This window comes from Dryobates pubescens, chromosome 8 (genome assembly GCF_014839835.1).
Source record: "Dryobates pubescens isolate bDryPub1 chromosome 8, bDryPub1.pri, whole genome shotgun sequence".
Taxonomy (NCBI): Eukaryota; Metazoa; Chordata; class Aves; order Piciformes; family Picidae; genus Dryobates; species Dryobates pubescens.
The window spans coordinates 6,791,759-6,818,250 of record NC_071619.1 but is presented as its reverse complement, the minus strand read 5'-3'; the positions used below and the strand labels follow the sequence as shown (position 1 = coordinate 6,818,250).

Here is a 26,492-nt window from a genome sequence, read left to right as displayed (position 1 = left end):
GCCGACCAGCTCCCTGGAAGAAAGAAAGAGAAAATCCCGAAGAAGGAAAGGAAGAAGCCTAAAGTCACTGGTGCAAAGGAGCAAAGAAGAGATTTCCCTCCCCTCCTCCTCCCTCTTTTCCCCTCCCCAGGAGAAAAGAGAAGGGGAAAAAAAAAGAAACTTTCACCTTGGACTCTTCTTTTTTTGGTGCAAACTTTCCCCCCCCCCCTCTTATTTTTTCCTTTTTCCCCTCCCCATTCCCCCCCCCCCTTTTTTTTTTTCTTCTTTTTTTTCCCCCCTTCCCCTTTTTGCAAAATTGCTGCTGGTGGGGTGAGCCAGGAGGAAAATGCCGCAGCTGAACGGCGGTGGAGGGGACGACCTGGGCGCCAACGATGAACTGATCTCTTTCAAAGACGAAGGGGAGCAGGAAGAGAAGATCTCCGAGAACTCCTCGGCCGAGAGGGATTTAGCTGATGTCAAGTCGTCTCTCGTCAATGAATCAGAAACGAATCAAAACAGCTCCTCAGACTCGGAGGTACGGGGGAAGCCCCCCGCGGGGCCGTTTCGGGGCGGCGGGCGGGGGCCGCGCTGCCTCGCCGGGGCCGCGGCCGGGGGCGCCGCACCGGGTCCCGCTCCCGCTGGCGCCCAACTTTCCTCCGCGGCACCAACTTGTAACGCTGTCTTCTGTTTTGTTCTGTTTGTTTCTCCTTCCACCTTCTCCCCGCAACCTTTCTCTTCTTCGCCTTCTATTCCTCTCCTCTTCCTTTCTACGCCCCCCCCCAAAATACTCCACCACCCCCTTCTCCAACTGCCCCACGCCGACCCCCGGCTTGCTCCCAGGCGGAACGGCGGCCCCCGCCTCGGTCCGAAACTTTCAGAGATAAATCCCGGGAAAGTTTAGAGGAAGGTGAGTACGGCGGGCCCGGCCAGCACTGCCGCCTGCCCGTCCCCCGCCGCCCCTCCGCCGGGCGCCCGGCTCCTCTTCACGGGACACTCTCTAAAAAAAAGTTTTCCTTCTCCCCCTTTCCTTCTCCCTTGTCTTTCCCCCTGTCGTCCCCTTCCTTCCCCGCTCGTGTCTCCCCCGCCATGTTAGCTGCGAAGAGGCAAGATGGAGGGTTGTTTAAGGGCCCACCATACCCGGGTTATCCCTTTATAATGATCCCCGACCTCAGCAGTCCGTATCTGCCCAATGGATCGCTCTCTCCGACGGCGAGAACGGTAAGTGTCTTTTTTTTTTTCAATTTCCTCTTCCTTTCCTCTTTCTCTCTCCGTGCCCCCCAGCTCCCGCCGCTGCCCCGCTCGCTCGCTCAGCCGCCCGCCCGCCCTGGCTCGGCTCGGCCCGGCCCGGCCCGGCCCGGCCCGGCCCGGCCCCGCCGGGCTCGGCTCGGCCCGCCGCCCCCTCCCCCGCGCCGCAAACTTTCCAAACTCCGCGGGCCGCGGCAGGAGGGTGTTTGTTTACACTTCGCCATATTTCTTTTTTCCTCTTTCTTTTCTTTGATTTTCTTTATATTATTTTTTTTTACTTTCAGTTTTGTGAGTCGTTTTCTGGAATCTTTGTAACCTCCCCTGCGGGGGGGTGGGGAGGAAAAAAAAAACCCCCAAACCAACAACCAAAACACAAAACAAAATCCAACCACCACCTCATCCAACCTCAGAACAAAACTCGAAATAATCAAAGAGTTGATTTTTCTTTTTTCCTCCTCCCCCTTTTCCCCCTTCACTCCCCTTCCTTGGAAAGGGAGGGTGTTTTCTCCCGTCCGAGCCTGGAATCCGCTCCCTACAAACTCTCCGTTTTCCATGGTGATCAGTCGCCTCCTGCCCTCCTCCGTAGCGACTGGGCCGGCTCCCCCTCCCCTTTCCTCCCCCTTAACCCTCTCCTGCCCTCGGTCGCCCTCGGCCTCGGGGAGCAGCGATTTCATTGTGCCCCGGCGCGGAGTAACGTCCCCTCCCGCCCGTGGGCGCCGCGAGTTGTGACCGGCCTCAGCGCGGCCGGCCCCGCCGCCGGCCCACAGCCTCGCCCCGCCTGCCGGGGAACGAGGCCTGGGCGCAGCGGGGGCCGTGGCACGGCACCCCTGCCTGTTGCGGCGGTAGGGCCCCTCTTCACCTGGGTCTGTGCCGCGGGAAGCAGCCCCGAGGCGACTCGGTCTTCGTGCGTGCCTTGCGATGCTGAGAGGGTCGGGGGGTAAAGCTGGGGTTTAAAGCAAGCAGAGGAGAGGGGCTCAGTCCGGAAACAGAGTTCGCCTCGCTTGGCTCGAGTAACAACAACAACAGCAACACAAAATAATCAAACAAGTCGAGCAAAATTCCTGCTGGAAGTGTGCTGGCAGAAAAACAATTCGCTTCAAGCGTCCGGTTTTTGTTGTTGGTTTTTTTGCTCTTTTTTTTTTCCTTTTTTTTTTTCTTTCTTTTTTTTTTTTTCCTTCCCATCCCCCGGGTGCAGTGGCAGGGGTGTGCTTGTCTGCACGCCCCTGCCTGGAGAGACAGCAAGTTTTAATCTGGGATCTCGGGAAACTTTGTGGACCGCTGTTGGGTTTGTAAGTCTCAGCTGTTTTTTCCGCTCGTAGTGTCACCCACGGTGTGCTCTGCTCTGACAGCAGGTTTCTCAAGTGTCACCTTTTCTTTTCTTTTTATTTTAAAGAGTTTTTACACTTCTTTTTTTCGCTGAAATGGCAAAGTCCACTGGGACTGCAAAATGCTGTGTATTCCCTGTATGTGGGTTTTTAGCCTTGCTGTTTTTTTTTCTCCTTCGGGGCGTTTCTAAACCTGAAGCATCCCCACCATCACTATGTGTTTATACACTCTTTTGTTTTTTTTTTCCCTTCCCCTTGCGGTAACGCGAGATAGCGATTTACAATAATAGATCTACTGTTGGGTAGATGTTGAAGCCATACTAATGACTGAGGGCTTGGACAACTTCAGTGTATCAGATCTACAAGTGTTTGAAAGCATTAAAATATTAAACATCGGGTCAGACTTGTTTTCACTTAGCAAATCGTCAGTACCCACAGATGAGTAAATGCAGAGTGACAGGGAGGCAATAAGGAAGGTTTTCTGACTTTGTGTGTTATTTAGGGCCGTGGCAGGGTTTTATTTTGGTACCTTATGGGGCTCTTCTTGTGAGGAGGTGATTTCTGGGACGGTAGCATAGGGGTAACTGCAGTTTGCAATTGTAATGATTGGGAGGAGATTTCAGGGGCTGAATACATTATATTTTTTTCTCCTGAATACGGTTGCCCCCATGTATATGGATGATGGTGATAAATTCCAAATTCTATAAGCACCGGGATCCAGATGGCAAAACAATCTTTGTTACAAACCACTTTGTTATAAATTGTGAAGCTTTATATTCCTTTTCTTTTTTTTCTTTCCCTCCCCCTTTTCGCTTTAAATGCATTCCACTGTTCCCCAGTGCAAGCTAATAGGAAGCACACCTCCGCTGTGTTTTTTTTCTTGAAGCATTTTTCTTACAACAGCTACAGTTCTTTATTTTTTTTTCCCTCATTACCTTCATTCCAGATCTTTTTTTCCTTAGCATGTGAACATAGGATCCTTAAGCAGTTAGCTTTTCTGGAAGCATTCTTCCTCCCCTTGCTCCCCCGTCCCCTTAGCCCCCCTTAGAAAAGGCCTCCATAGGAATGTTGGGTTTGTGTGAATTGAAGGTTCTGTACAAAAGATTACAGGTTGGTTTATTGTTGGTATAGCAGGTGGCCTGCTTCTGTTATCAGATGGATTCTGAAAGGATATTTCCACGCTCAATAGGCAGTTTTCTTATTTCCACATCCAGGCTCCAGCAACCTTCTCCTATCTCCTTAACCTTATTCTTTCACATTCCGTATGCTTGTTTGTTTGCCTGCCACTTAATTATAGTCGGGAGAAATTAAACTTGTTTATTTAGGCCTGAGAGCAGTATATTATAAAGATTCAGCAGGATAGCTGTTTTCTGTCACACACTGTTTTTAGGTGGATTCTAGTTCTCTGCTGCACCAGCTTTCAATTCCAGATGATGAACTAGATCTTTCTCTCTGGGTTTTTCTCTCTGGGTTTTTTTTTTTTTTTCTTTTCTTTTTTTAAATACAGGTTGAAAAGGTATAGATGGTTCTGCAGAACTATGAAATTTATTTTCATATATATAGTTTTACTTGAAGCCATATTTATTGAGTTATAGAGCATGCAAGGTAAAGAGGTGATGCAGATATGTAGCAAAATTGCTTTCCCTTTTGCTGTTGGAGAATCTTAAAGGTCTGTGGGTGTGGTTTTTTTTGTTGCTGGTTTTTGCTGCTTCTTTTTCCATGTATTTTTGTTTGGGGGGTGTAGCGGGATTTTTTGTGTTTTGTAAATGTACTTGTGATTGTCTGTTGGAGAGCAAACTCGCCGGCAGCAATTCCTGCTTTGCTGCTTCAAGGATGTGAAAAATTAAGCAGATTTTTTTTTATGATGCTTCATAGGATGAATATAGCAAGAATAATGCTTTAAATGCTGTAAACTCTTTATGAAGCTTGATAGCAATAGTTTCATTTTTTAAAGTCAGAAGATTTTTTTTCTTTGCATGTTCATCTTGCTTTTGGTAGAATACTGTGGATTGCTTTTAAGAATAGCTGTGTGTTAAGTAGAGGTCTAGTCAAACAGTAATGAAGTGATGCATCTGAGAGTGCCAGCTCCATACCTATGCTTGCAGAGGGACTGGGCTAGCTGCCTGTTAAGGATAATTAAGGAGAATGTGTTCCTTTCAGAGTTGGAAATTGAAGAAGTGATGTATTTAAGTTTTACCTTAAATCTAGGGCTCGGTTAGTGCTTTTGGTGAGCAAACAGATGCGTTGTAATTTGAGAAACCCTGCTGGCAGATACTCCTGTTTTCACTAGTGCTGCTGCATCTTCCTTTCCCTTAAATTGCTGCGTGCTGCTTGAGATTGTGGAAGTAAGCTTGTGTTTCGTGCTGAAGTTTGGGAGTTGGCAATGGCTGTGGTGGAGGGCAGCCCCCTCGCCTAGATTTTTACATTCAGGAAGAAACTTTTTTTTTTTCTTTAATTGACTTGACAAATGGATGTTTTCCTTTATCTACTAAATCAAACAACATAATCCTTCCTAATACAAAAGCTGTAGCCCCTGGGGTGTGAAGGGTTAATGGTGGTCCTTTTTTTTCCCTCCCTCCAATTGTTTTGACAACACTTTTCAAAGTGTGACATTCCAAGCCCTTACAATACAATGTAATATTACTGTAATTACACAGGTCATTACATTTTAAATAGAGAACAATAAAATGCTTATCGCACTGAAAAAGAACAGGTGTTCTTGCCCTTCTTTGGTATTTATGCTAATTGTTTTTCATCTGCTTCAGAAATATTTATGGCTGGCATGTTAAGGTTTCAGTCTCGATGTGACAATATTAATTCTTTAGTAATCTTTATGGTCGAGGTTTAATGTCTGCAGCATGGATTATAGTATTAACGTCCACCAGCTAGTTGAATATTGTAGATACAACTTAATATCTCAACACTTTATGGTACGTGGGCGTTCAGTGGAGAGGGAATTAGTCACTTTCTTTTTCTTAAAAAAAAAAGGAAATTTGAATGGAGTTGCTTTAAATGCAGTTTCTGGACTTGTGTAATAACAAGCTGTTAAATAAGAACTGATGGTCCTGTGGTGTAAATCAGATGGAACCTCCGTAAAGAAACTTTCCTTATGCTTAATTAGGTAGGTTGCTGAATCACTCTGCTATTGCATTAGCATAGCTGATACACAATAGCAAACAGACCTTGTTTGGTTTTTTGTTTGTTAAGTTATTTATGGTAAAGAAGCTGACTTATTTTTAATTCTCTGGGTTTGTGGGTTTGGTGGTTGTGTTTTTTGTTTGTTTTTTTTTTCCCCTGATAAGATTTCATTCTGGAGCAAATGTTGCATTGCTTAGTCAATCAGCTTCTCTTTAGGGGGCTATGAAAATTAGTTAGAGAAAAGTTTCATGTTTCTGGGACCTTGCAAAACAATATAATGCAGCACTGTTACTTGAGTGTACAGGATCACTGCAGGACTGCACTTCATTAAAAATAATATTTGCTTTGGAAATCGAACAATTTTAATAGGTGCACCAGTGGCTGATCTGTAGTGAAAAAACCAGAAAATACAGTAGATGCCTTTCCAGGTTTTTGGAATGCATTCATACATGATCTGATGATGCTGAGTGGAGTAGGTTGTATTTTTGTTTTTTTTTTCCTCTCCTTCCATTTTCGTTTTTTATTCAAGCATATGCTGATTTGTCAGCTGAAGATGGAGGGGATGGGGGGAAGGTGTAAGTTGCAGGTTTCAGTGGAGCTTGTAAACTAAATGTAGGTAAAAATGTTTTAAATTTGTCAAGACTTTCATGACTGGGCCCCAAAATCAGATAAAAAATGTGGTGTAGAGAAAAAGGACAGCTGCAGAGTTTTTGTGTGGACGTGTGTTTCTGTACCATGACTAAAAACTCTGAGGACCTTTTCCCAGCTGTCTGGGAGTTATGTGGAAGTTGGATTATTGGCAGTTAAGCATGAGACAACCTGGATTTAGCAAATGCTCTCCTACACAGGAAGCAGATGACATTATCCTGGGGGAAGGGAGGAGATCCTTCTCCAGGCACAGCCCGGTGGGAGATGCCTGCTCCCCCCACCCCAGCCTCAGAGCAGCCAAAAATGAGGGCTGGCCATAGGCACATATAAATATAAAAAAGCTTGGGTTGTCAGCTTGGGGTATTTTATCAGGTTGTGGTTTTGTGTGTGTGTGTGTGTGAAATCAGACACTTTGCTCTTACACTGGGGCTGTTGTGAGAAGTTTTTCATGGGGGGAAGATTGTGAGGTTGAGGGGGAAGTTTAAAGCGCTGTTCCCCAGGCATCTCCTCAGTACTGTGTCCTGGCAAATATGTAAGTAAGCCTTAAAACTTTGACTTCTAATTGGGCACATTTGTGAAGGAAATGGTTAATTTTACAACCAAAGGCAAACTTGCACCTCGACAGGTCTGCTGAAAGAAATGTGCCACAGTCGTTTGCTGGCAAGCACTGCAGGGTCATAAATCCACGGGGTTTATTTACAGCCTATAACACTTATGAATGTTAAGATATTTGACGCCACGCTGGCCTTATAATATCCAAGGTCCACAGACACTGGCAGTGGGTCAAATTTCTTTCACTAATTATAAGCAATGAGAGATGGAGTGTGGTGCTGGGGGTGTGTGTGGGGGGATATATGGAAATCCTCTCTCTCTGCACCCAAAAGTGAAGAATATTTCTGCTCCTCCTCTCAACTGCTGGTTTGTGTTTGTGCCTTTTTTTTTTTTTTTCAATGCAGGCTCTGAAGTTTATAATTAACACTTGCAGTGCTGTAAGGGCTGGGCTGTGGGTGTTGCAACTGGGCTGAGGGAAGGAGTTGAGCACAGCTCGGGTCTGTCAGAGAGGTCTCAGCAGCATTCTGCAGTATTTCCTAGATACCGACACAAGCAAACATTTAAAGACAGATGACACCTGGAAATGTCCTTTAATTTTCTCACGCACCACTGAGCCTGGGGAGGGGAAAAAAATAGCATCAGGTTTTATACAAAAGGTGGATACTTGGAAATATATTTATTAGACTGTTTTCTGTGTATATACCAAGGCCTCTTAAAAAGCAGCAGCCCACGTTGAGGGAAAACATGCACTGAATGAATGAAAGTGTTTGAGGTTAGAAGTGTTTTTTTGGGGAGAAGTATTGTGTCCTGCTGGAAGGGAGACTGTGTGGGATGGACTCCAGGTTAGTTGTGGAGAGGTGAGGGGCATAGGAGGGAATGTGCTGAAGGTGGTATCTTAGGATGGAGGTAACTGGGGGGATGCAGGGAGAGAGGGAATCACTGGAGAACAATTGGAGGACAAAGGAGGGATGATAGAATGTGAGGAGAAATCGTAGAAACTTGAGGGGTGTGGGGGGGAACCCGCCAGTATTTGAATGGATGGTTGGAGGGGAAGCTTGGGATTTGGGGATTGACTCTTAAGTGTCAGGAAAGTCTGGGGCCCAGGGAGAAATACTGCTTCACTCAGCAAAGCTCGTTATTCTCAACTCACTCCCCATTAAACACACTTTCCTAGAGTGGACAGCCAGATTTGAAGTGCTGCTGTCTTGTCTGTGCTGGGGGTATGTGTGTTTTAACAAGATAATGTGATTACTCAAATATGTCTAGGTATTACTTTTAGCTTTAATTTCCCCAGCAGTTGATTTTGGGTTCCCCATGGGTTACTGTTGTGCTTGGAGACTACTTTAAGAAAAAGGCAGGGTTATGTGTGTGGTGGAAAGCTGCACTCTTTTCACCCATATGTTTTTCTTCTGTGAGCCATGTAAAACCTGACTTAGGAAAAAAAAGAAGGGACTGTCAATTTGGCCCTTCCAGAAATAGCTGTGCAGTTTTGTTAAAGGTTTTATGCATTTTCCTAATCGATGGAGCGCTGTGACTTATTAGCCCCTGGGGACAGATCTGAATCCCCTAGCACGGTGCTGCAAAGCTGGTGTACTATTGTACCTTTTTAACAGGTTATCAACAAGGATGTTCCTCTGATTCCCAAGATGCTTCCCACCCCCTCCAGCATCTCCCCCTGCTCCTATTCTTTCCGGGAAAATCTGTTCAGTCTTGCGTCTTTGTTTTAGGTTGGCTAAACCCTCGACCCTTATTCTTCGTGGGGTCACACTCAGGCAACTGGGCAGTGCTGAATGAGTTAAGTCGCTGGCTGAAGTTTGGCTTCATGCAACTAAATTTGAGGCCTGGTAGGCATTAGCAGGGCACAGCACATTTACAGAGCTTAATTAGTACGCACTGTAATTGTTCATGGTCTGCCAGAAGGAGTAATGTTCAGGAAAAGTGGAGTCGTTCTTCTGCAGTCTTCAGTTTTAAAACGATAAATCACTTGCATATTTGTGCAGTGATTCAAATGGAGCTGAGACCTCTCCATCTCAACATGTGGTAAATTGTAAAGTCAATGAATTGCAGATGTAGGGTACAGCAGATTCTCTAAGAAAATGTGGAATGAATGGGGATGGGTGATGCTATAAATACATACCGAGAAGATAACTGGGTTTTCTGCTTGCTGTGCCAGTTATGATGTACTGTAGATAACAACAGTTTTGTTGTGATGTATTTATGTTAAACTTTGTAAAATACAGGGGTAGCATGTTACTTCACTTGGTGAGGTTTTCATTAATACTCCAGAACAATGGGTTCCTATGGACATAGGCGTGATAGCCACACTAATACAAATTAATTCATCATGGGTAGTGTTGTAGGTGTTACTAGAGGAGTTTATAATGGTGGGACACTTCAAAGTGTGGCTGCTGCAACTTCATACAGGAAAAGCTGTGGTGAAGGATACCTCTATATTCTGGTTGGGGGAAATAGTGGGAATATTGTATTTCACCATGACATTTTGGAACTGCACATAATTCTTTCGATCTTGGGAAAGACTTGCTTGGTGCATTAATCCCACAGCCTAGAGCCTATGTTAATAAAAGCAGAGCACAAACAAAACTATGCTCTACAGATTGACATCATAAATGCTATGTATTGTTGTTTTTTTGAATGTGGAGAATGTGTGTCACTCTTACTGCTGTGAAATCTTGTCTTCCTTGGGCTTGGTCCAAGATCCATTGAAGTTAGTGGAAAAAAAGCTTCTATTAATAACCAAGGGCTTTGGATCAGGCTCTGTGTATCTCAAACCAATGGCCAACTTCTTCAAAAGTGGATAAAGGTATTGAAAAAGCCAAACTCAACTAAATGTCACATTGATATATTGCTTCTTCTGTGGTGTCCTTCACTCTTGGAAAAACAACATAAAAATGTTTCCAGTGGTCCTTTCTTAAGTGAGCTCCTGCTTCTGCAGTATCTGACTTTCCCACAGAAGTGCAGAGCATCCTGGCAGGATCAGGATTTGGTCTGAGGCTGTGTTGCCTGTCAATACTGCATTTCTAATATGAGTAGGTGGATTTGTATGGAAGTTGTAAAAGTTAATGATTGCTCTCTGACTCATATGCAGCTGGTTTCAGTGAAGAAGAAATGATGACAGGAAAATGATAGAAATTGTAGGAGACAAGTATGCTTTGGCGAGCAGAGAATGGATTTGTGTCGTTTGAAATGGTCTTGCTGCTTGCTGAGGGAAGTGTGAAGAAGGAGAGGATGGGAGGACAGCTTGTTTTTAGGGTCAGATGCTTTGGGTACCAAACTCCTCCTACAGGGATTTGGTCATGAAGAGAGCCTGAATTCAGGAGAGACTCTGTTGTGTTAAAGGTCTCACAACCATTTTGTTAGTCTGATACAGTTAGTCCTGCCTAACTGTTTTTCCCCTCTTGGCAGAACAGGTTTTAATGCCCTAGGCTCTGTGGGAAGCCTAATGGCTACTAAGTATGACTATATAATTGTGCTCAACCAGTATCTATCTCATGGCTTTGTAGGGCTCTCCAGAGTATCAGTGGTGTGAGAGAGGCTGAATACAGCAAAATCAGTCTCTGCTTTTTAATTCACCAATGATGATGATGCAATTGAGACACCAAAAACTCAACAAAAAAAATCCAAAAGGAGGATGAGAGAAGTAGCAGAAAATGCCAAACTGAAAATGCTGCAAAGGGACTTTCTGGGGAATGTGAGATGTTCTTGGATGATACAATAGAAGCAAATTATTTATTTTAAGAAAGGGGAAAACAGAGGAAGAAAAGTTGGGGGCGTACCAATCTGGGAACATCCAAGCTCCCACTGGAGTTAGTGACTCCTCAATGATCTGGAAAAGTCTGAGGCTACAGGCTTTTCTATTCTAGAGACAAACCACTACATTGATTTCTGTTTTTAACTGATGCAGATGTTTAATAAAGGCTCTCTTGCAACTGCTTTAAACTTTAGCCTGAGTAATTTTGCTGTGGTTAAATGAATGAACTGGTTTAGGAGAATACACAGCAAGAGGTTTGCTTTATTTAAATTAGATTTAAGAGATTATAAAATCACATAGAGCCACTACTCTGACATAGGCAATGTCTGGAAGATGGCTTATAAGATGCTACATTGGTCTACACCCAGGCTGAGCAGACCGCTATTGAAATCACACTATTATAAATGCTTGCAAGCATTAAAGAATCCAGAGGAAGATGTGACCTTGATGAACACATCAGAAGAATAAGATGGCAATCAGTGTTTCTACCTTTGTTTTCTCCAGGATATTGTGAGGAAGATTTTCTCCCTCTGAAAGGAGCTCCAGATCATAGTTGTCTCTTTGGAAGTCAAAATGTGGCTTAAAACATGTTTGTGTCAGTTTAACAAACCCCAATAACAACAACAACAAAAAGCCAAAACTAACCAACCAAAAAAAACCCAAGCCCCATGAAAGCAAACACCCAAACAAAAAAAAAAGGTAGTACTTTACAGGAGTCAGTCACAAATGTAACTACTGTACTGGTCACAAAAGTGCTGTGTAAAGAATATCCTCAGAGCTTATTTTATCTGGAGAGCAGCTAAATATCTTTACAATCCCCAGGGTTATTAAAGGCCAAATGCCTGGTATATGTGGGCAGTTTATTTTCCATTGAAATCTGTTGCTCAACTACAGTCCTTGGAAGTACTTTGTTTTTAATTTCATAAATATGAAATTCAATTTCATAAATATGAAATTAGAAAGTGAAAACCCAAACCTGGGTGCAGCTGGGTGGGTTGCAAACGGGGATCGGCATGTTGCTGTGCCGCTGGTGTGCCTGAGCGCAGGTATGGAACTGGTTAGGTGGGCACATCTGTGTACATGCACGGGATGTATATTTGTGAATGTATACTCGGTTATCAGGTGTCTATTCAATTTTAATTGACAATATGAGATTCCTGTGGTTACTCTGCGCACAGATTGCCTTGGGGCTCTACAGGGTTTGTGGGAAGAAAAGCCTTGACAAGTTTCCATTAAGCTCTGAATCAGGCAATTGGAAAAGAGGAGAATGAAAGGAGCTGAAAAGAGGGACAACTTGTTAGTGTTGCATTCTGTGCTTGCAACGAGAAACCTCTTTTAGACAAGAGTGGTTCTCAGGCCAAGAATTTCAAACTCGCAGAGAAACCTGTCCAGAACACAAAAGTTGTTTGAACGGGGTGCAGAATTGTCACAGTAATTAGAGCAATCTCCGTTTACTGAGTGGCAGCCTTTATAATGGACAGGGGATAAAGGGTTCAAATTCATCTTTCTCTCTCTGATTCACTTCTGATGAACTGCCTCTGTGTATGTATGTGTATATGAAGCAGTGTGTGTGTGTGTGGCCACATTTTCAGCTACTCATCGTTCGATTGCCCTTGTTTTAAAAGAAGAAAGACTGAGTTTTCTTCTTTCTGCCTCAAATGACATTTTCAGGCATTTTGCTTTATTTTTTTTTTTTTATTGGCAGTCTAATTTGGTATACAGAAATAAGAGGATGCTCTGGGGAATGTGCTTGTGCTCTGCTGGAGAGGGAACCCCAAATATTTCTCAGTCAGTTTCTCCTTTTATTTGATCCCACATCTTTGACTCTTAGGAGCAGTCCCATTATTTTTAATAGGATTACTTGTGGGAGCAAGGAAAGTGAATGAATAAGGCTTGGACTCTTGAAGTTTATCCTCTTGCCACTGCAAGGTCTGTCCAGAACTATTGAACTGGCTGGAGTTGCACCACTGCTCTTATTAGGAGAAGGATCAGGCCCATGCATTACACTTAGACTGAGTCTTGTGAACAAGCCAAGTAAAACTGTAAAAACAAGAATTGTTGCTGTGTGTGACACAGATGTGTCTGGAGGCCTTGATTTGAGCTCTTTTGGGTCAGATGCCACACAGAGAAGTCAGAGTGAATGAGCGATTGAGCAGCTTGGGTGCTTTTTTCCCCATGGAAGGGAATGTGACTGCTAAACTTCTATTACACCTTTACTTTTAAAGACAAGAATATACGCAGGTTCTTGATTTTCTTCAGTTGTCTGAAATGCAAAGATTGTCATTTGGATGTCCATTTTCTTAGCCATTTAGGCTTTGTGGTTATCTTTTATTTGGTCTTCCTGAAATAATACAGGGTCTCTGCTTTGTTAAGGTCTGGAGGTAGCAACATTGGTTGATTTACTTAATCACTTTGTCAGTGTTAAAGCTTCTTCCCTTTGTTCACCACTACGTCTGAATGCAGAGAGAGAGGAGCCCTTTAGGCCGATCTCTTTGCTCTGTTTCGTGTTTCTCTGTATCATGTTTCCTTTGAGGCCCATGGTATGGCTGGATAGGTGTTTTGTTGGGACCCTCTGTGTCCTATGTCTAATTCGTCCTCTCTTCTTCTTTCCTGAAGACCTGGGGCCAGCCAGCATCTGGACTGGCTTGCTAAAATATGGACCAGAGGGAAAAAGGAAGGTCTTGCTGATTACAGAAACATTGTTAAAGCTGATAAATACTCACAGCTGTGAAAATTGTAGCCCAGAGGTCGTGTGCAGTTTTGTATAGCGTTTTTTATTATGGCTTGTTTTCTACCTCTCTCAATTATTTTCCCTTAGATGATGATGATGATGAAGAATTTGGCTAGATATTTTTCAGCAAAAAAACAGGTGTGGGGTTTTTTTTGGGGTGGTTTTGTTTTTTTTCTTTTCCCATATGGTCAGCTCCTAGCATGACAAAGTTGTGGAAAAATTGCTTGTCTTGGAGTTTGCATTGCAAAAATGCCTGTTGATGTTCAGCAAGGCACACATCTGCGTGTGCTTCCTTGGAGCATGTGTTCGCCTAGTTCACTTGCCTTGTCTGTCATCATAGGATGTGAATACAGGAAGACTTTCTGAATCCATACAAGTTGTCTTGTAGGCACAAGGAGGAGTTGGGAGATGATGTTTTTTTCTGGCAGTAATGCTGAATTGCTTATGCAATGTTGGAGCACAGAGTTGGGTTTGTGTGTTGGACAATGTCATGGTCAGGTTGAACAATGTCTTCATTTTTAGATGATGCTATTTTGTCTCAACCATTGATGGTTTGCAGACCAGTTGTGATGTCTGCCATCCTGAAAGAGTACCCAGTGTGATACTAATTGTATCAGGACTAATTGTTGATGAGAATGTACTTGTTGCAAATTATGGACTTCTCTTGAACGTGGCTTTCTCAGTCCTATCCCTTGTGCATTATTTTCTCAGCTGGTAATTAATTTCTCAGTTTGGTAATTTGTCAGTAACTGGCATCTCTTCAGTAATGAGTGCTCTGTAGTAATTCTACATCACTAAGGAGTAATTGCTGACCCTATAAAGTCACCGATCTCTTTTATTTGCCAGTTGGATAACCTTTCCTGTTGGACCATTATGACCAGGTTATCCATCACAACAAAGCCCAGCTACATTTGCAGTCTGTGGCTTGGTACTTGGAGAGAGAGTTCTGGAAGAACCTGCTTTTAAGTCATGTCTACAAGCAGGAGCTCATGACAGCAGCAGAAAGCTTTGTTTTGATTTTGCAGCTATGTAAAATCTAGCTCAGCCTAGAAAGCAGCAGTTGAATTTAGTTGAGGATGGTGAAGCAGAGCAGGTAATGTCCTCTTCTCGTTGTGTGGCATCCCCTCAATCCTCCTTTTTTGCCTGGCCTTGTCTTGCTTTTCTATTTCCCACTGGGGTTGTTTCTTAATATGTCAGTAAGTGGTTTGGAGGTGCTTCCCTTCCTGGGAGCTGGTGGTGTGGATACAGCTGCAATCCTGCACACGTGCCGAGCTCGCCTCTATGTCAACCCTCTGAAGAATTGTCCTCACCCCAGCTGGGTCTGTGCGTTTGGGCTTGTAGGATTTTGACCTAAATTTGTCATCCCAAGGGGGAGCTAATGAAGTTTATTTTGGAAACAAAATACTCTGTGAAGGAGGCTAAAGAGAATATTGGAAAGATGGTACAAATGAGAAGCAAAAGCTTTTCATTTACACTCCCTGATACTGCTCTGGTTTGTGGAACTAAGTAGAAAACTGGCAGCATCTGCACATGCCTAAATACCTTTTAAACTTGTTTTTGTTTTTCCTGCTCCTTGAACACATTAGCTAATGCCACAAGGAGTGAGCTGAATTCTTGCTCTTTTTCCACCACCCCCCTGCAGTTGGAATTGTTTGTTAAATTCCAATTACAGGGCTTGTTCAACACCTGTACAAACCCACAGCCATTGTTAAGGGAATAATTTGAGGACAATGGGGTTAATGCAGGTGTACACAAGTGCAGAATTTGGATTGCAAAGTCTCTTTATTACTCTGTGTGCATAAGAAAGAGGAAGAAAGAATTCAGTTTAATTTTCAGATCCCAGATGCAATTTGTAGGATGAGCATTTGGAATAAGGGTAAGTGGTGAGGGGAAAAAATGTCTGAACATGTTCAGACATGGTACTGAACATGTATGAAATGGAAAGTTAAAAGGAAATAAACACTGCACCTCTTTCTTCCCTACCTCGCCCTCATACCACTTTCATGGAGTCACTTTTCAAGGTATAGCTGCACAAAGCTGGCTGGTAATGATCTTGCACACTGATTGCCTTCAGAGTGATCACAGATAAACCTGACTGTTTGCATGGAACTGAGGTACTGGGACACTGTTTGTGGTGCCAGCAATCACCAATCCAAATTGCACCCTGATAAAATCTGGAAGTTGCATTAGATGTGCCTTCACGTGGGTATGCTCTTTCTGGTAGGTGTACGATCAAGGGAGTTGGGCTGTTTGACTCTTGGGATTTCTTTTCTCTGAAGCTGGGTATGTGTGTGGTCTCCAAAGGTGACCTCCTGTCTCATGCCACCAGAGTAAGCCTCTTTAGGTGGCAAGAACATCAATAAAATCTAGTCATGAGGTCTGTGGAGACAGGTTGGACTCGATGATCCTCAAGGGCTCTTCCAACCTTGGTGATACTGTGATACTGAAAATCTAGGAGGATGAAGTCTTGGAGTCTCTGGGATGTCTCCTCGTATTCTGTTATGCTGGTACAGAGAACTGTAGTTTTGTGTAACTTCATGAATATTTAGCAAAGGCTCATCTTCTTTTTGGATCCATTTTACTTTTACTGGTAAAGGCCCTAAGAGCTCTGTGCAGAATGAAAGCCAAGATCGACAGCCCTGCTGTCATAGGTGGCTATAAATTGAGATGGGTTGCTCTCATAGTTTCATCTTTGATTTCTTTTGTACTCATGAGAGTTCATCCAGGAAAGCATCAAACTTTATTATCTTAAGTACTCTCTGCATTTGGGGTACAACAAATTAATAAGGAGGAATAATTATTAGTGGTTAGGTAAACGTTCAGAACAGTTTATCCTCTCAGTGATTTGCCAGTTAGAATTAATCCTGACTGCTACAAATAGATTTGGTATTTAGCATTTCAGTTTATGTGGGAGGGGAGCAAATTGAGTGTTGCCTGTGGAATGGTTCAGAAGTTTCTTGCTGTTCTTTTTCAGCGAGCAATAATTCAGCTGAGTAGCACGATTGGAGTCTTGGGTATGGAACTATTTGATCAAGGGAGAAATTGGTAGTTCCCCCCCCCCCCCCCCCCCCCCCCCGCCTTGGTTATGCACCAAAGTAACTGTGTGTGCCCATGTGCTCCAAGGAGGACTAGTTGTCTTGAAAACACTGTCAAGCCACCTGGCTTATACTGGACAAACAATCAGAGTTCTTTATTAGAAGTTAATTTGAGGTTACAGAAAGAAATATTTCTTGATGACTTGTGACTATCTGGAAGGTGGCTAAAATAGTCTTTCAATGAGTATGCCATGGTTTGGTCCACTGGAAGTACACATTGGTGGGTAGCGTGACCTTCTGATGAAGAATGTAGTGGCTCTAAGATATTGGGTAGTGATTTGTCCTAAAACTTTAAAGTAGGTTAATCTCTGAATTGCAGATTGTTGAGATGATCTTATATCTGGCAGGCAATGTAAGTAAGCAGTTATGGTAGTTCTTTGACTTTGCAGTTGTGCGCATTTCCTTGAAACAAATGAAACTTGGATCCTGATTTTTGAAAGACAATCAATTAACTTTTTTTTGTTTTTAAATGAGTGTATATACACTGAACATGAGTTCAGAGGTGTGTTGATACACTTTTATTCCATTCCATTTCCATTGTTTTGTGGCGCTGTTAGCAGTAGCATGGACCTGCCTTAGAAATTTGTATTGTTTAGCCTGTTCGATACTATGTAGGGTCACTACAGAATGTGTTGTGTTTGTTGGATAGCAGCTGTATGGGATAGATTATCTGGGGGTTCACTAAAGAATTGCACTCTTGTGCAACTAAACTCCTTTCTGTTAGGGTGGTAAAACAAACTCTTTACTGGGAATGCTTGAACAGGCAAGGTGGGCAGTGCTTGGCAAGTAGTTCTTTCTGATCCCACCAAAGACCTCAGGTCCAGTATTAGCTGTTTCTAGCCCACATTCAGGGCGAAAATGTGGCCCTGTGATGAATGATTCTACTGTGTTGAAAAAAGCCAAGAAGTGGTGTTTTACCAGATGACAAAGCCAAAGGATCAGTTAACATCTGGTGTTACTTGCATGCTTTTACAACCTGGAAGAGCATTGCCCACCCAAACTGAGTTCCAGATTTTCAATTTCATTTATAATTCTGTGCTTGGAACACTTGACAAAGAGTGGTTGATCCAAGAATTGCAGTAGAAATACCTGGGTTTATTCAAATGAGCCCATCAGTGTAGTCACAGATACCAAAATTTTGGAGTGGTTAAGAATGGGAGAGGAACTGTGTCTGAACTAAAATTACACCGACTTTTCTGTAGTGTTTTTTTGGATGGCTTGACAGCTAAAAATTCATGAAGATATAATTAGCTACTTTTCAGGGTAACAGTTAATTTTTAACATGAAGCTCTCTTTAAAAGCTTCAGTAAATGTTTGCAGATTTTATGCAATTAGCAGTGCAAAAGTATGCTGTAAGCCTTGAAAAATAATTTAATATGTCTGATTACGAACTAGGAGCTTGGTGCAAAAATCTGGAAGAGATTGGTAGGGAAACTATGATTATAGATACTTGTTTTATAGATACTTGTTATATATACATATTATGATGTAAAGTTTATTAAAAAGTAAATACACCCATGTAGAAGGACATTGAGACTCTTGAACGTGTCCAGAGAAGGGCAATAAGGCTGGGGAGAGGCCTGGAGCACAAGCCCTACGAGGAGAGGCTGAGGGAGCAGGGATTGTTTAACCTGGAGAAGAGGAGGCTCAGGGAAGACCTCATTGCTGTCTACAACTACCTGAAGGGAGGTTGTAGCCAGGAGAGCGTTGGTCTCTTCTCCCAGGCAATCTGCACCAGAACAAGAGGATTCAGTCTCAAGCTGTGCCAGGGGAAGTTTAGGCTTGAGGTGAGGAGAAAGTTCTTCACAGAGAGAGATGTTAGCTGTTGGAATGTGCTGCCCAGGGAGGTGGTGGAGTCACTGTCCCTGGAGGTGTTCAAGAGGGGATTGGACGTGGCACTTGGTGCCATGGTTTAGTAGTCATGAGGTCTTGGGTGACAGGTTGGACTTGATGATCTTTGAGGTCTTTTCCAACCTTATTGATTCTATGTACATTTGTGGGTCTAAATATGTTAAATATGTATATGTACATAAAAGATTTTCTTCCTGCAACTTTGAGGTCATTGCAGCATTGAAGAATCAAACATTGATTGTTTTCTTGTTCTTTGGAAGGCTCTCTGGGGGAGAGCCTGTCTGTATGACAGAACAGTTCTGCCACTAGGTGCTCTGTTTGGTGGTCGCTCTTTGTATGAATGTGCCATGTAGTTTTCTCTAAGTCATCTGGTATTATGCCATTTAAAGACAGAACTTGCAGCCTTGCTTGGCCATTTAAATCCATGAATATGACTCTGACTATGTAGTATTGTTCTGGCTTATGGTTTTGAAGGTTGATGGTTGTGTGAGAGAACAGAAGCATTTCTTATGTAAGCAGAGACAGTCCCTTATGTATACAATTTTCTGAATTCATGGTGGGCTGGGCTGTGCTTCCAAAACCTTTCTTCAGCTGCAGAGTTAACATTAAGATGTGATCTACAGTGAAGTGGTTGAGCTGCTTCTGAGATTTGGGCACAGGGGCAGGTAAAGGCTGGTTTGATGCTGGCGGTGGGATAACCCAGCTTGTTATCCCACAACTGTCTGTGTGATACTTGCATGTGCTCTATTCCCAAATATTCGGTGTACTTGTGACGGTTCATAGTGCAGTGTGGTGGTCTTTGCTGGGGAAATCCTGCTTGAGTCTTAGGTATGTTTCTTGATGTTATTCCTTGAACAGATGTGGATCTTTAAGCCAAGGTGCTTGTGCCATGGCTGCGGCCTGCTCTGAGGGAAGGCTCATGACCAGGAAGGATCACCACTGCCTTGGTGAAGTAGATGGCTCTGCAGGCCAAGTTTCAAGTTCAAGTCACAGTGCAGCCACAGCTCTTTATGAAAGATCCTAATGAGAGTTTGGACCCATGATACTGAAATATGCCTGTGGTAATATAATCAGCTGCCACCCACTACTCAGCTTCTAAGCTGATCCTAAAATAACCTTTGGGAGCATGACACATGGTGAAGCTTCTCTCCCCTCCTGTTTAATCTCCTGTACACAGCCCTAGTGTAATGTTTATATGACAGTCATAAGGAAGGCTCTGTGGGTGTATCCAGGCCTTTTATGAGAGCCTGACACGACATCAGCTTCTGCGTTTATCTCCCTGCTCTGTGACATTCTCATCTCTGCCATGCTTTCAGTTTTGAAATGAAGAAAACTGGTGTGGAGGCTATCTCATCGATGGGGTGTGAGCTTCCCCTTTCCCAGTCTGCTGACTGCTCAGTGTCCTTTGTTGAGGACACATGATTTGGACTTTCCTTCTTTTCCCCTCCCTTCCACTCCTGATCTTCCACAAGAATAACAAGCTACTAATGTATGTTAGTGGCTCCGTGCGTGCATGTGTGTGTGTGTGTGTATATATATATATAGGCTTTCTGGTTGCTGAGATTTTATTGCATAAGTTTGGAATATTTACAAGTGGCAAATTCACTGGTGAGATTGTGCAGGACAGTCTGAGATCTGAAGGGCATTTACAACACCTTCAAACAACCAGCCTTTTTGTTTTAGCACAGGGATTTATATGTATGTGTGTGCATGTATATATAGATACATGTATATTTAAAATGCAGGCTTAGCTATCTATGCCTTTTATCTTTGAAATACAGAAGTAGCATTAATATTTCTGCTGCCTTTTATAGACAGCTAGCAGCAATCATGGAATGATAGTGAAGCTGTTGTGTGACTGCAGTATGGGGATATCTGCAAGTAAAGCCACTTTTGTAAAGTGACATTACTAGGTGGTCGTTCAGCCCTTCCTTCAAGCTCCTGAGGGACTGCAGGTGATGGTGGTGTTTCTCAGGTGCTTTGTTAGGGTTGGATGGGCAGTTTCCCCAGTTGGGTGGTGTAATGCCGCTTCTTGGGTCAGCCCTGGTGACTCTGCAGACTCGCAGTGCTCACCACACAAGAAATGGAACTTGAAATCCTTGATTTCCTGTGGCCAGCAGCTTTTGAAGGAGAAGAGGAGAAGGGCAGAAGTGTGGAAGAGCAGAGAATGAGAAAATGCCCCTTTTTAAAAGTAGAATGAAAGAAAACGACAGCCAAGAAACACTGGCAGTTTGAAAACTGTTTGGAGGGTTTGCATGTTAGAAGTAGTCCCAGCTGAGACACATTGCTGAGCAAAGTTCAAGCAAAGAGGCCAAAGGTGCAGCATAAATATAATTTGTCAAATTGTTGCTGAAATAGATGAACATGGAATAATCATAACGACCTATATGGCATAAATACAGTCATTGAGTGGTGCCACAAAAACTTAATGGCTTGTAGTCATTGTGCCTTTTGACCTAGAAGGAAAAGGGTGTGATCCTATTCCAGTTATAATCAATGAGCCTTGCTATTGATCTGTGGGAGACTTTGTGAGTACAGAGAGCGGGGGATGGATGATGTGAAGTAATGGCTGGGGGAATGAGTCATCAATGGACTATTCTGTTTATTTAGCTTTGATGGTAGCATAGCACTTGGTGCTCACTTACTTGCTTTGTGATTTTTAGTGTATTGTCTTAAATCCAAATGAGTGTTTAACGAGGCTGCACCTAGTGATTTTACAAGTAGCCTTAGGAATTGGTTGTGAAAAAGAGCAATTTGCACAAGAGCTGAACTGTTAGGAGAGGTGGAGCCTGTCCAAGGACACCTCATGCGGCAGAGGGATGACACTCCTTGTCTGTAGTCCAACTTGCTTTTTAATGTATTTTTATTGGCTAATCAATGTACAATAGAAATCTGCTCTCTAGTCGACTTAAGCACCACTTAATTGAGAAATAAATGATAAACCCATTATGCTTTGCTAGTAGGGAATGTTTCAGACTGATTATGGATGCTCTGCTAAATATTTTGGCATCCCCTGAGTGAGACTAATTGCCTTCCCTCAAGGCGGCTCTGCAAGCTTGGGTCACGTCCTGGTCTTGGTGAAGCCAGTGGGAGTTTTCCTGTGATTTAGGGTTTTAAAAAATTATTAATTATTATTTTAAAGAGGGCCATTGTATACCAGCCTTTGTCTCTGATAATCTGCTTTCCCCTGAAAGCACGACCTCCTTTGACTGCTGGGTCTGTTTGGTCAGCTCTTGGCCAAGAGTCTTTGCATGGAGATACGGATGCTCCCTGTTGTCTCTGAATCAAGTCCCTCTGCACTGGGAGGCTGATTTGTTGGGGACTCTGCCAGGGGACAGCTGTACCAGCAAACCCTCAAAGCTGTGGTGGCCCTTTGGCTGGTCCAGTGCCCTCTGCTCTTCCCAAGCAGCCTGACCTCAGCTGCGCTCCCATCGCTGGCTGCCTGAGCTCGGCTGCCACGGGAGAGTGGTTCCAGCGCAGTGATCCATGCGGCTCTGGGACGGGGCTCTGACCGCTCAGGAAAGCTGGATTTTTTTCAGATCCGGCCTCTTGCCAGCGTGGTGCATGCCCTTCAACAGCCAGTGGAGTTAGAAATCACAGTGGATATCCACGAGCCCGTTAATGAGGCGCTGGACAAGGGAGCGCTGCGTCAGACAGGAGCAGGGCAAGCTTTGTTTAATCGGCTTCTCAAGTCCAGTCTCTAGCTACGACAACTGATTTGCAACAGAAGCCGTCAGGGCAGGCTAGGATACAAAAGCCTGAGGATGTATTATTCTGCTTGGCTTTGAGGCTTTGCGCCGGCTGCTAGTGATAGCTGAGACTTATTAAATTAAAGTAAGAAAAAAAAATCCACTTATTAGGTGCTCCACACAGTTCCTGCTCTCTGCATAGGCTTTTGACTATGCTGTACCCAGTGCTGCGTCCAAGGCACGATCAGCACCAGTATTCTTTTATGCCAGGACATCAGCTTGACACCTGTGCTCCATGGCTGGAGCTGAGCCTGCTTGGTGATAGAGTAGGAAGTCTCCTCTTCTGAGGGATTATGACCTGGGAAAGGTCTCCCTGGTTTGGAAGATGTAAAGCATTCAGAAACTTTCCAGTTGTCTTCATAATTTCTTGGATGTTGGTGATGCTTCCTGGTACTGTTTGAGCTTGCCTATGTGAGACTTGTGGTCCCTGTTTGCTTTTGCAGCTATTCTGATTATTAGGGGGTTACATTGCTCTTGCTTCAGCTCTGCTTAGCGCCGTGCTAGGGGAGCAGCCTGCATTGCAATTTATAAATAAATATTTATTATTTTGAGTGATGACTGAGAGAGAGGGTATTTCCTGGCTTTGAGTGACTGGCTGGAAGAGTTGGAATCTGCTGGCTCTGGGGTGCCAGGCGATGCCCAAACCTAGAAGTCATCAGTACTTTTTTTTTCTTCCCCCTGTTGTGACCCCTGCCCTTCTCTCCCGTGCAAACCTGTGCCTTGTTCCCATGCCAGCTCGACAAAAATAAACATGCTGTTAAGATCACTCCCCCTCCCTGCCATACAGTTAAGTGGCTGGTTTGCACAAGGATACAAATAGCTTTGTTGCCTTGCTGCAGATAACGGTGATAAGGGTCTGGCCTGCAGACATTGCCCCATACCCACAGCCTTCAGTGGGACAGGAGTAAGGGTTGCAAAATTGGGTCCCAGTTCTTGCCACAGCCTTGTCTACTGCCACCTCTTCCCTGCCCAGCCCCCTTGGGTCAAGTACTGGGAATGCTGAGGAGATGCTATGTTTTTTCTACCAGTTAAATCTGCTGAGCATTTGGGGCATTGGGATTTCTTCAGAGCCTGACAGGCACAAATCACCAGATGATGGGCTTGTGTGGGAATTGATGTCTTTGAGTGGTTTTGGAGTTTTTGATTGGGTGCTCCTGAGATGTTGGGAAGCCCTCCAAGGGAATGACCTGTGGGATTGATGCCAACTGTACTTTCAGATGTGACCTGAGACACTTGGAGCCGTTCCCAGTGTTCAGAATTATACTGAAATACCAGCATGATGAAAAAAACAAATGTAGAATTGCTAAATGTATGTTGTCCAAAGACTGTGTGAGCTGTTGCAACTGTGCTGCAAAAAAATACCCAACAAAAAAAGCCCCGTGACCCTCTCATGATTTACTTCAGCTGAGCATCAGGCCACGATGAGTCTGATTTGGCTTCATATATAAGCCATATAACAGAATTAAAGAAAAAAAACCCCAAATGCAAAAGCCCCAAACCCCAACCCCCCCCCCCCCCCAACAAAACCAAACCGACAAACCAGATGACAATGAAAGAAGTAATTGTAATTTTCAGGAGGGGCACACAAAAGGCACTGATGGTATTAGAATAGAAAATGTGAACCAGAGGCAGCACACAGAATGCTGTATTTTTATTTTTTTTTCCAGGGCATTGATTTGTATCTGATGTAAATTTTAGCATAGAGAAAGAGAATGATGTTTTCCAGGCTCCAGTAAGGTTTTGGTATATCTGCTTTCTGTGCAGAATTTTCCCCATGCCCCTTCCAGGAGAATATTTTATATACTACTACTAATTTTTTGATCTGAACTTAATCATCTTTTATAATGTTTAGGTTAAAGTGGTTTGTTTTTTATGGTGTTCTGGTATTGGCTTTGAAAATCTTTAGCCATTGCTATCTTTGTTGCTCCATGCAAGTATGTTTTAATTTTTAATCCAAGACTTCTGTCTAAATGTTGATTTTTGTATGGTAGAGATCTTTTTCTAATGATGAAGAGTTCCTGCATTTTCAGCCAGATAGCTGGATTTTATTTTTCTTTTCAGTTAAAGGGCATACAGCAACTATCACTGTATCATAGCATCAGCCAGGGTTGGAAGGGACCACAAGGGTCATCTAGTTCCAACCCCCCTGCCATGGGTAGGGGCACCCCACACTAGATCAGGCTGGCCAGAGCCATTAGTGTATAATTCAAGACAAAAATGATATTGTGGAAAATCTCTTCAAGTGGTTTTTCTTCCTTTTCCTCTAAACCAGCAAGAATAAGAGGAAGCCTAGCCCAAGGGATTGATCACATTCATAGTTAATAGTAAAGATACTGATGTACTTGGCTGTTTGAAGTTATCAATGCTGTGTCCCAGATAACTCGTGTGTTTTTTGAAGGGACCTGAAAAAACATGAGCATGGCATTGGATTTACTTGACCTTAGGAACATAATGTTTCTTTTAATTTGAAACAAGCTTTACTGAACAGATTTGGAGATGCAGTTTATGTTTTGTCTAATTGGCAAAATCAGCCTTCCAAGAAATGCATGGTATTTTTGAACCCAGAATGCATGGCTTGGCCTGCAAATATTTTGAATGTTATAATGTGAGCTAGAAGCTGAAGCATTTAGCTAAAAATTGGGACTTGTGGATGTTCTTACCCCGACCTCTCCTGAGGGATTGAAGTCTGGCACTAAAGCTTTCTAGTGCTGGCTGCCCAAGGTGAAAAGCTCAGACCTTCATCTTCAGAGATGCTCAGGTTTTTGTAATTGCTTCTACAGACGCCAAAGGGTTTGTGGATGTGGCACCCATCAGAAAGTACTTCTGTTTTAGCATCCATCTAGACCAATCTCTCTGCTTGCGTTTACATGGCTGCAAAGCCCGAGTGGTTTGCACCTTCCTCCCTGGGTGCTGTGTTTTGAATTTGGGGAATCAGCACGAGGCTTGTGTGGGTGCGTGTGAAAGGTGCTGCTGATAGCTCGGAGTGAACCCGGTGCGAGCCTCAGCCCTTCAGCAGTTTACCATTGTCTGCGGTATAGCTGGAGGGCAGAGGAGCTTGCAGAGTCGGGCTCTGCCCAGAGCACTCGCTGGGCAGCGGGATGGTTTTGTGTCAGTCGAGTTGCAGCTTTTTTCCGGTAAGTATTTGTCGATTGAAATGGAAGAATTGTAAGCACAATTCATCTTAGCGTATAAGAGCAGCGGGTGTGAGCGGCGCTGCCTGGGACCAGACATTGACATACGGGCCGTCATCAAACTAATTGTTGTTTGAATTACCTGTTATGATCCGATGACAAATCTGCTTCGCTCCTGCCACTGGAGCAGAAAATGTAGCTTGAATTGGCGTGATGTTAGCAAGTGTAAACTGTACTTCAACAAGATGGATAAACCCAATTATGGGGCAGACCTGTAGAGAGAAAATCCATTTAAATCTCGTAATGTTAAGCAGAGCTGTGTTTAATTCATTTGGACCAATTTGGGAATGATGTATGAGTGTTGGTGAACATTAGTCAAAGGGAGAAGGGCTGGGGAAAGAGATGCAGTGCTCAGGCAGGATGGCAAAGGAGAGCTGCACCGTCTCAGCAGTTAGCACTAATGGCTGGGGAAGGCTAAAATGACAAAAAGATGTACTAACTGCTGGTACGAGAACAGCCCAGTGTAAATGAGCCAATAAGGGAAACATATGGAGCAGAAAGAAGGTGTAGTATTTTTCTTAAAACTATTGATCTTTCCACTTGAGAAGGAAATACCTATAAATTGAAAGCAGCATTTTGTTATTGTTGGGTTTTGGTGTTTTTTTTTTTTCTCCCCTAACTGCCACAGAAAAGCTGGAGGATTTTTTTTCCCATTCACCCTCTCAATTTCTTGGTTTTGTTTGTTAAAGACTTGTCAAAATGCAAGGGAGGGGGCAAGGGTTCCCCCCCCCCCCCCTTGTCTTTATTTGTATTATTTATTTGTGAACAAAGGGTAGAGGCTGATCACTTCCTCACAGTTGTTCTTAGTCGGTGATTGCTTTGTGGGGATGTGTTTAATGTCTGCTTGCTTATTCAGAGGTTTCCCAGCTATGGCTTTCTGTATTTTAAAAGAAAATTAAGCGCCGTGTTGTGCAGGCAGATTGATTGACGTCTTCCAGAGGATGTGGATGTTGTACAATAATGGCCTAGGAAGCTGCCACTGCTAATTTACTGGATTAATACCTAAAATGTGTGTGCTAGGCAGTTGTCATAAGCCGAGGAAGATACAAGTGAACAATCTGGTGAAGGAATTGCTTTGGCGAGGTGGAAGGGTTGAACAATGAATGTACTTGACTCTGTTGTTTGCGGTCTTTGGTGGGTTCCAGCAAAGCTAAGCCACATGCACATGTTCTGTCTCATTTTGGACAAAAAAAGAATAAATCCATCTTTTCTTCTGTTA

At 43.5% G+C, this 26,492-nt stretch overlaps 1 protein-coding gene across 15 annotated transcripts in view; it reads left to right on the top strand.

Moving 5' to 3' along the window:
- Window positions 1-288: 288 nt before the first annotated feature.
- The window catches only part of TCF7L2 (transcription factor 7 like 2), a 183,150-nt gene continuing 156,946 nt past the window's right edge, over window positions 289-26,492 (top strand). For 10 of the 15 annotated variants that reach the window (XM_054163559.1, XM_054163567.1, XM_054163558.1 and 7 more), the window contains exons 1-3: window positions 289-514; window positions 820-886; window positions 1,073-1,197. In XM_054163559.1, coding sequence (XP_054019534.1) covers window positions 326-514; window positions 820-886; window positions 1,073-1,197 — 381 coding nt within the window. In that variant the 5' untranslated portion in view covers window positions 289-325. Of the gene's footprint in view, window positions 515-819; window positions 1,198-26,492 lie in introns of all 15 variants that reach the window. The other 5 variants (XM_054163557.1, XM_054163555.1, XM_054163556.1 and 2 more) reach the window with 1 other exon arrangement.